The sequence below is a fragment of the Hakea prostrata genome, chromosome 3 (genome assembly GCF_041222555.1).
Source record: "Hakea prostrata isolate BN-2017 chromosome 3, UWA_Hpros_2, whole genome shotgun sequence".
NCBI classification, from domain to species: Eukaryota; Viridiplantae; Streptophyta; class Magnoliopsida; order Proteales; family Proteaceae; genus Hakea; species Hakea prostrata.
Window position 1 is genome coordinate 32,965,279 of NC_142602.1, and position 10,245 is coordinate 32,975,523.

The following is a 10,245-nucleotide window of genomic DNA, read 5'->3' on the forward strand; positions in this document are numbered from 1 at the left end:
TGTCATGCTAGACCCTAGAAGCAGGAACCACCTCGTGGGAAGGCGTTTATGAGGTTGAAGGCTATGCTCAAGTTACATGGTCTTCAAGCGCTGCAAGCAATTGTAGACACACCAAATTGCTGATATGCCCCTAGAAAGGTTGAAGTTTAATCCTTAAAATTCTCTCAACATCCATTGGGTGGACATGTTGATGAAGTAGAGACTCTTGGCATTGCATATTCTTTTGATCAACAAAGACACTATTAGAAGATATAGATGATGAAGGATCTAGTGGCCGAGCTGAATCCATTCCAAATTCATTTTGTATCCAATTGTCATGCCAAGGATTCACATTATCAAGACCTGCAGAAATGAGGAGATGTTGAAATGTACAGCAAGAACAAACTTCCCGTTCATGATTGCCTGCTTCTCATCTTTATCCAAGTAGGGAACCTTAAACATTTTATATTTGACAATTGTGATATAAAGTTCTTCCCGCAAATGGCACCATGAGACAAGCAAAAATTGCATGAAGATAAGTTTACAAAGCCTTGCAACCAAAATCCTTGCACGGGGAAGTAGTTGCATCATACATGGAAAGAATGTATTGTGTTTACAAATCGTGTCTTCTCATTCTATAACTTGGTACTCATTTGTTTTTGCAATATCATTTTCTTTTCCTTTCAGCCACCTTTGGAGCTATGTAGCTGGCCCCATTTAGTTGAGATAAGGTTATGGTGGTTGTTGTTGTTATGGACGATTTTCTTATACCAGACAGTGAGCTCACTGTGGGAGGAATGCACATGCCTTTGTTTACTAAAAGAAGGTAACAAACCTGAAAGAATAGAAAGAGCAGTCAATTCATTACTTTTGCGTTAAGATGTGTTGTAATTTTCGGAAGAAAATCGTCTGCAGTGCAACGATCTTGCAGTGCAAACCATCTTGCAGTGCAGTGCAGTGCATGTTTTATAATATGCCACGTGGCATATTAAAATCAAATGGCTGAAAATGGTTCTCATATTTTGTGTATTCTTTAATCCTCCCATCCACTTTCGGGTTGAGTTCTCACCCGCCTCTCTTCTCTTCTCTCTTCTCAACCCATCTCTGCATTTTACAGCTATACTCTCACCCATGCCGGAGTCTCAGACCCATTTCTGATGATACCGATGCCTCTCATTTCCACAGTTGGAAGAGCTTCATCCCACTGGGTTTAGGTTCTCCAATTTAGGTGGCACTACGATTGGTGATTTTGTCTCAGATGAATAAATGGAGAGTCTGAAGTGAACATCAGAAAAAGTCGATGGATAGAGCTTCCCTGGATTTATTTTTATTAAAATTGTGGATTCCATTTCAGACTTGCAATTTTGTCTTTGGGCTTAAAAGAAGGTAATGGTTTTTCAAACTTAAAGTGGTTTTCACCGACGCGTTTCCTCCTTTTCTTAGAGCATTCGTCTCTCTCAACTCTAATTTCATGATTTAGTATACTTATCCCTTTCTTGCTTGTTCTAATTGACTCAATCCCTCTTCATCTTCTCCATCCGATCTCAAATGGTTTATCTTCCTAGAGAGCGGGAAAAAAAAATGCTTCTTCTCTGCAAGATTTTTCTCTCCCTTAAAAAATCCCATGTTTAGGTAAGGCGAGGATTAAGGAAAACACGAGATTAGTGGTTGTGTTCTTGATTGTTCTTGATTTGGAAGATTCGGACAGGAAGAGGCTATAAAAGAATGCCTCTTCCTTCTTCTTTAATCATCCCAAATATCTTCTCTCTTGGATATTTCTTTATTTATAGTGGAGTTTTCTCTCTTGCCCATATATTATTGTGTCTTTCTTTTCTCTTAGTTGTTATTATTGTGTTCTTCTTTTCTCTTATTTGCTGATTGTTCTATTCACCTCCCATGTCTGCTTCATCTTCAGAAAGAAAACTTATGAGAGAAATGGGGCAGGTGGGATTTTAACCCGGATGGGAGAATTAAAGAATAAAAAGTATTCAAACATTTTCCACCATTCGATTTTAATGTGCCACATGGCATATTGTAAAATATGCACTGCACTACACTGCAAGATCTTTGCACTGCAGACGATTTTCTTCCGTAATTTTCATAGTTCTATTTGAAAATTCAAAAAATGTATTTTTCTAAAAGTAGGGTCTTTTCCTAAAAAACGCCTAAATGGCCAATAGGTATTTCTTTTGGAAGACTACTTTGATGGCTGACAGACAAGCCTTAAGGGAAAAGATATATCTACTAGAGACAACATTTGGTGGTATCTCTTACTCTCCTATATATAGTTGAGTAGGGTTTTTTATTCTTGTGCGCAAACATTTTTGAGAAGTATTAGTTTTCTTTAAATTGTGTCATAGAAAATGGATAGGTGAATGTAGCTTTACGGATCCCTTACTCCATCAATTACAGGGTGCACTGTCTGCAATGGAGAGGTTGACTGGTCTTGGGAATAAAAACACATTCTTGACCGTGTGCACTATTTGGGGTGTTTAAATACCTTAAAGAAGGTGCCGACCATTATTGGCACCTTTCAACTCCACCACTTTTCGTGCATCATTAGATAAATGTATACAACGATGCTTTCAACAAGGAGATCATTCATGGTATTCGAAATAAGATAAGTTTTCATTCTTATGATTATGCTTCATTTGTCTTATACGATTTCCCATTATATCATTATATTTCCAACAGTTTTAGGGTATTTAAAATATCGTTTAAGATATAGACTTGTATTGACCAATTAAACGAATATGGTTTCCATGTCATTAGATCAGAATAATAGTAGGTGTTTTTATTGAAACTTTGTGTTGGTTTTACGATGATGTATATCTTGTTTGAAATATCACAACTGTAAGGCAAAATGTCTTCATGGTTATATTATGTTTATGTTCTGTTTGAAATATGAAAGAGCAACATATGTAGTATTCTTTTTCTCTTTTGTTTTGACGACTGTAGCAATTACAGTGGCTTCAGTGAGTAGTTTCGAAACAGGTATCTGTTGGGAATAATATTGGAGATGTCAGTGAATTGTCGCACCTTAGAGAGTGGTAATGACTAGTGTCTATTTTTCTAATGATTTGTTTCAGTCATGTTGATGATTAGGAACAGATATGTGGTTTCTTCAAATAGGACCCAGAGAGGTATATTGCAAAGGCACATTGCCATGAACAACTTACATTCTTCTTGTTCCTTCGTCAACTTAAGGGTTCTTATTAATTGATCGCTCACACTGATTTGGTTCTATTTTAATCTGAGAACTAACACTAGTGAGTGCTGCCTACGGATTTCCTTATCTGCATTTTTTTATTTTACTCTTAGCACCCATTAATCTCAGAAAAGAAATGGAAGCTTGAAGAGAGAAAGACAAAAGGTGCAGTGCCTGATTTTACAAATTCTCCAAGATTGATCAATTGGGTTTTATGCAATGTGGTTTTTAAATCATAATATCAGTTGGGGCTCCCTATTTTTACTTTGGAACTGGTTTTGTCATGTACTAAACTAGTGTCATATATTCCATTCTATGTATTACATTTGTTTGGTAGATTATCTGATGTGTTCATAATTTGTTTCTTGTCTGATTCAATATCATGATTAATGAACTAATAACTCGATCATGCTTGTATCATTTATGCTTTATATGTTTCTAGGTTAAATGACAGATGTTCTTTTACTCCTGTTTCTATTTTGATAACTTGTAACCCGTATTGTATCTTCTTGATGAAGGCACAGAGCTTTTGTACGAGATATAAAGAGTCTTTTATCATTAAGTGGCTCTCGAAACGGTGGAAAAGATGAGATATTTGTTCATGTATTGAACCGCAAGCATGGCTTGCACTAGTGGTGCTGTTGAGGCAAAATGGCTAATGGGATTATAATCTATTTTTGTCTGAAGTGCTTATATATTCTTGTTTTTTCAGTTTTCTTTCTCTGATGTTTATAGAATTAGTATATGTCCATTGAAATCATTGGAAATAGATTTTAGTAAACGCCTTATAAGAAGGATTTGACATGTAAGTGGTCAAACTTTTTGTGGAGGAATTGAATAATATGGTAAAGGCCTGGTTGTTGTTGATCATTTCAATAGTAGTGGAGAGCCATCTTACTGCCTTTATGCATGCCACTCTGTCCTTTTCCCCACTCTCGTTTTGGCAAATGTTGCATCACTTTCATTGCCTAATGTGGGGATATAGCTGATGCTCAATGATGTTTTGACTGTATGCCAGAGCATGACTTGGTTACATGGAACACAATGATTGCAAGATATGATAGTCATGGAAAGGGAAGAAAACTTTAAGGAAGTATTCAGGATTTCTAAGTATACGGATTGAACCTAAGCATGTGATTTTCCTTGCTATCCTCTTGGCATGTAGGTACTCTTAACTTATTCCTCAGAGTTAGAGATTTTTCTAGTCTATGAACACTGTTCTGTATGTTTTTCCTATATGATTCATGATTCTCCCCACATCAAAGTTAGAATCCTCTTTGAATTCCATAGATTTATGGTACTTGATCAATGTTTCAACTCAAGTGCTTTATTATAGATGGAGTCAACTTTTGGTTGATCTTTACTGTCATGTTCTGAAGAACTTGTGGCTTACATTACCTATTACATTTAGATTTGTTGTCCTAGATCTCGTTGTTTGGTGCTTTTGATATGTCGATGATTCTAGGGGAAAAATAGCTGGACTAAGACTATACTTTGGTACTAGAAAAATGTAGATATATCTAAGCTTAGTTTAAATAGGGATGCTCTACACTTTCCCCCCGATCCTCCATGGGACACAGTAGGAAGATTTGGAGCACTATGGCTTTCTGCTTCTTCAGTCTGCTAGTACCTTTAAGTTTTGGTGGATCGTCTGTTGTTGCTGAAATAATGCATCAATCAACTTGTTCTTGATCCACAAATAAAACATATGTTCAAAGTTTAGACAATAGTTCAGTAAGAAAAGGAACCATTTGATGGAATCAGTACTCAAGTAAGAGAATAATAAAAAGATGGAATCATATTGTCAGTTGCACCTGAATCCACTATAAAATAATTTTGAGATAAGGTTGAAAGTGCAAGAGTAGTACCAATGTTATCAACTATGTTGCTTAATTCAAATGTAGGTTGAGTAGAATCATTTGATTGAATGAATTGTTGTAGCTGAGATGCAAGTTGTTGAAGATAACCTTGAAAATCTAAAGAACCTACTTGTGCAACAACTTTTGTATCCAAAATCTTAGTAGTGGTCTGATCTCTAAAAGGATGTAAGTGGGGATGCAATTGCCAGCATCTTTCTTTGGAATGTCCATTCCGATTATAGTGGTCACAATGGTAAGCAGGTCAAGTCTCACGGCCTTTCCCACGGCCACCACTAGAAGCAATTCGATTCCCAGAATTTGATTGAGAAGCAAAATTGCTAGTTGCACTATGGGCTGAATTTTCAGGTTGATTCTCCCATGTTTTAGATGCTGATGACATAACACGACGTCTGGTTCCTCCTCTGTATAATGGCACAAACACTGGTGAAGGAAGGAAGCTTAGGATTCATGAGAATCTATCTTATCAAATCTTCATACTCAGGACAAATACTGGAAAGTAATTATAATGCCCTATCATATTTCTCTCTTTTAACATATACATCAACAGTTTGAGCAGGTGGACGATACTGACGTAGTTCATCTCACCATTTTTTAAGATTTTCAAGGTGATCAGAAAAGGATTGAGTTGGGCCTGCTGCGAGTTGCTATTGTAATTCATAAATTCTAGATAAGCTATCAACATGACCATACATGTCTTTCAAGGCATCCCAAAGGCTTTGGTTGTTTATGAATAGGCAAAAATTTTGTAAGTTGAGGTTCCATTGAATTAAAAAGCCTAGACATTACTTGATTGTCGTTGGCGATCCATTCTACATACTTCGAATCAATAGGATCAGGGGCTACCGTTTGACCAATAACATGATCAGCCTTTGATTGCCCACCAAGGGCAACAATAATCGCCCATGACCATATGCTAAAAAATTCCTTTCATTTAATAAAATTGAAGTGAGTTTATTGCTAGATTCATAGGATAGTTTAGTTTCATAACTCATGATCAAAGGAAAGATCAGAGTAATGATAACTTATCTTGAATCTAGCAAAAACATGTTGAAGCTACAATTAGTGCCAACAATTCAAAAGTTGCAGCTTCAATATAGAGAATAATTTATTACTCCACTTCTCAAAAAATGACATGAATCAATTAAAAAACAGTTGAATGAATCTGAATTTGAATGAACTGAGATCCACTCACATGTTGGCATCTAAATCCGAACTCTGGTGTAAAGTTGTAGAGGTGAAAATAAACACCGCCCAATCTTCACCACCATCAAATTAATTCATGCGATTCCTAGGTTGTATATGATCTGATGCTATGTTTAAATTAATGAAACAATCAAAGAAGCGAAATCAAATAGAGACGAGATTTTATGTGGTTCGATCTTTAGAGTGAACATTTGCGTCCACGGTGAAATTTCTTAATCAACATCCTATTGGGGAGAATTTTCATTATCTTTATATGGAGATGTTGTTGTACATGACAAGAAATTTTATAAGGGATGGAGTTCTACAATGAGTGAGAATTATACAATGAATAGGTCACTACTAGTCTTCGTATCATACCAGAAGTCTATCACTCAATGACAACACCTAAACTTGGCACCAACATCTTTTGATGTTGAGCACATTCAACTTGTATGGGCTATTAAAATAAAATGAAGAAGCATGTTAGAGCCATTCAAAGTGAATAAAATGCCCAGTGTTTGGTAGGGACACTACATGCTTTTCAAAAGTAAAATAATTTTTGTTAACCACCAAAAGGGAATGTGCTTGATTACCCACAAAGATGTCTTCATATTCTTGCCATTTCCACTAAGCTCATGACCTCATCACCCAAGATCCTTACTTCTTTCCCCTTTCTTCTGCAAACTCTTATCGAAAACTTTTCTTGGGAGGGAAAGGGATTGCAAGTTCTTGATTAATTCCTACAGCCATGTCATTCAAAAAGTGCTTCTTGTTTGTGTTTCTATCCTTCTTCTCTTCAAGAAGCTTTATTTCAGGTGATTAAGGATCTCACCTGTAGGTTTCACTTTCTCTCTCTTGACAAATTAACATTGTTCTTTTTTGATTTTTGCAGAGATTACTGGCCTTGAATCGTACAAATTAACCCACCGGAATCTTCTTCAAGCAAAAAAGCGTATCTTTCTCTCTCTCTTTTCAATTTTTATCCCATTTTTTGTTTGATTTCCAGTTCTTTATATGGTTCCAGTAAGAATCTTTTGATTGTGAAACATTGAGTTTGAATTAGTTATTTAAAAGAGTAATTTAATTTGTTTCAAATTAGAAAGATAATGTTGCTAAAATTTAAGCATCGTGCTAATGCTAATTTCCTATGTGTCTATGGTTTTTTCCGTTCCTCCAAAATGACTCTCTTACCCTTCAAAAGAAAGAAAAAAGGATGACAAATAGATTTCAAGTATGATTTGATAATTTTTAACTCCAAGGGGAGGCTTAGTTGACAGAAGATTAACACTTTCACATAGGAGTTCAAATCTCCTGGAGCTAGGGGCCAAACCCTGCCTTTTTTATTTTGTTATAGCACCAAAAACCGCCTCTGGTTTAGGTGGGCAACCCGGCAAATAGACCCCGGGTTGCTCGACTCCCACGCTTAGACTAGAGCCCGGCGCGCGCGGCGTCCGAGTTGCACCTTTTCCGCGATGGATAGGGCGGGCGGGGGGTGGTGGTGTGGGCGGAAAGGCGGCTTGAAACCGGTTACCATTATTAATTATATAAAGCTCCTTTGAGGATGTCGTCGGGTGTGCATGTAAGCTGGCCCGGATGAATCTCAGATCCAACCCAAAAAAATAAAAAAAAAAAATCAATTTTGATAGACCAATTATTATGTAAAACCGTTGTTATATAGTCCTATGCTGAGAGACCATTCTTTGTTTGGAAATGAACATTTGATAAATCCATTCTATAAATATTCCCAATTTAACCCTAAATATGAAAATTCTTGTTTTCAAGAAAGGAAATTAAGTGGAAGAGTTAGGCAAAGGTATTTGTAAGTAGAGGAAGGGATGGAGATGGTCTTGAGAGACTTTCGTCATCCAGACCATTTTATCAAGTTTCTGTCCCTTGATAGAATGTCTTTCTTCTAAAAAAAAAAAAAAAAAAAAAAAGATAGAATGTTTACTCATCCTGTAAAATCTGTTCTTTAACCCACTTTTCTCACTTGTTCATTCTTATAAATAAAAGAATGAACCATTTAATGTACACCCAGCACCCGATTTTCTGTTATGAGAGAGTAAAGAATGCCAAAACTGTTCTCCAAGAATGTTACAAAAACCATCCAAAGTGGAGACAGATTTGGACAGACAACTCTTTTCTCTATTACGTTTGATAGGAATACATGAACATTGATTAAATTAGTTGTTTCAACTTCTAAGATTAATTTACTCATTTTCTATCCACAGATTGCCCCGTAAACTTTGAGTACATGAACTACACAGTACTTACAAGCCAATGCAAAGGACCTGAATACTCACCCAGACTCTGTTGTGAAGCCTTCAAGGAATTTGCATGCCCTTATGAAGCCGAATTGAATGATCTCACCAACGATTGTGCACCCACAATGTTCAGCTACATCAATCTTTATGGACGCTACCCACCTGGGTTGTTTTCCAGCGAGTGCAAAGATGACAAGAAAGGGCTTAAATGCAATGTTGCAGCACCACCAGCTGATCAAAATTTCAGTGAAAATGGAGCCTGGAATTTGAAAATGGAACCACCACATTTTCCACTGATTTTACTGGCAACTTTACTGGTAATTAGTACTACTGATTCGGATGTTATAAAATCTTTGCTATGTTCTTTATGGAATTTATCTCCATAGGTTTATTTTGAACAATCCAAAATAAATGTTACATGATAATCAAATCAGATGGGATTCAAATTCTAAACAAATAGACCATAGGTATCTTGTTTTTTGGCATCATTGAACCAGTCATAAGCACTGAGCTCTCAGAGGCCAAGGGGACAGAAAGGAGTGGCTCGGGGGAGGGAAGGTGTGGAGTCCGCCAAGGCTTTCTTGGTCTTAATGCCTCTACTTAGAAAGCTGCCACCATGGTGTTCCGGGCTCTTGTCAAATTTTGATCCAAAATGAAGCTACCCAATGATAGAAATATTATGTTTTGGGGAATTGTTTTTTATGAGCATCATCGTCAACTGATTTGTGATACAGTTAGGAAACAACTTTTTCGGAATACATTATGACCTTTTACTTTGATAGGGTTCGAAAAGCGTCATATGCTTGAGGGTAAATGGAAGTACCAAGAGGCTGGTTCATTATCGCCTTTCATGGGATAGGATGATCATTTCACTTATGTGTTTGAGCATAAAGAGCATACACTCTCCAAAAGAGAAGATTTCGCACATCCCATGAAAGATAAATATCTCATCCCACAGGCAGCCCACTTCAAGCATTGTTGTCTTGGGTCTCCATGGAGGAAGGTTACTCACTTAAAGGAACATGGTGGTCTAGAATTGCGAGATCATCATCTTCACAATCAAGCAATGTTGTCCAGAGTTGCATGGAGGTTAGAGTGGAGAACCTCAATCCTTTATGGGAGGATTTTAAAAGCCATTTGCTTCCGTAACACTTCCTTCATGGAGGCTAGAGTGGAGAAGCAATCCTTCTTGGGGGTGGCGGAGTATACTTGAAGGGAGAAAGGATGTTGAGCAAGGACTAAGATGGTTCATTGGCAAAGGAGATAGATTTGACATTTGGGCATCAAAGTGGATTCCTTACCTAACAAAATATAAGGTAGTTGAACCTATAATAGTGAGGGCCATGATCTGAAAAGTGGAGGAGCTCATTGAATTGGTTGGAAGAGTTTGGAAAAGGGAGCTGGTAGAAAGAATTTTTGAACCAGTGGTGGCAGCAGCAGTATTAAAAATCCAGCTTCCTATGGTACCTTCAGAGGATGTTCTTGTGTAGGGTGATGAAAGATAGAAAAAGTCTCTTGACTCTGAAGACAACTTACCATATGTTAAACAATCAAAGGGTTGATGCGGCCGGAACGTGACCAAGTGTAATCCATTGATCACATTTTATTACATTGTCTCTTTGCTCAAGCAACATGGTTTGGAAGTCCTATTGCAGCGGTGATGCATAGAAATTCTCACTTAACCTTAGCTCATTGGATTCAACAATGGAAAAGTTTCTATACAATTGACAAG

General features: G+C 37.0%; 1 protein-coding gene across 1 annotated transcript; it reads left to right on the forward strand.

The window, feature by feature from the left end:
* The first annotated feature begins 6,879 nt into the window (after nt 1–6,879).
* LOC149022126 (GPI-anchored protein LLG1-like) lies at nt 6,880–8,943 on the forward strand. Its single transcript, XM_089147243.1, has 3 exons — nt 6,880–7,064; nt 7,142–7,201; nt 8,481–8,943. Exons 1-3 carry the CDS (start codon nt 6,998–7,000, stop codon nt 8,897–8,899), a joined length of 546 nt encoding a protein of 181 aa, XP_089003369.1. The 5' UTR covers nt 6,880–6,997; the 3' UTR covers nt 8,900–8,943.
* Nucleotides 8,944–10,245: the final 1,302 nt, after the last annotated feature.

Bases quoted from the DNA above. Each gene is read 5' to 3' on its own strand.
- LOC149022126 (XM_089147243.1), top strand. From the start codon at position 6,998: ATGTCATTCAAAAAGTGCTTCTTGTTTGTGTTTCTATCCTTCTTCTCT. The intron at 7,065-7,141 runs GTGATTAAGGAT...TGATTTTTGCAG, and splicing joins TTCAAGAAGCTTTATTTCAG to AGATTACTGGCCTTGAATCG. The intron at 7,202-8,480 runs GTATCTTTCTCT...TTCTATCCACAG, and splicing joins TCTTCTTCAAGCAAAAAAGC to ATTGCCCCGTAAACTTTGAG.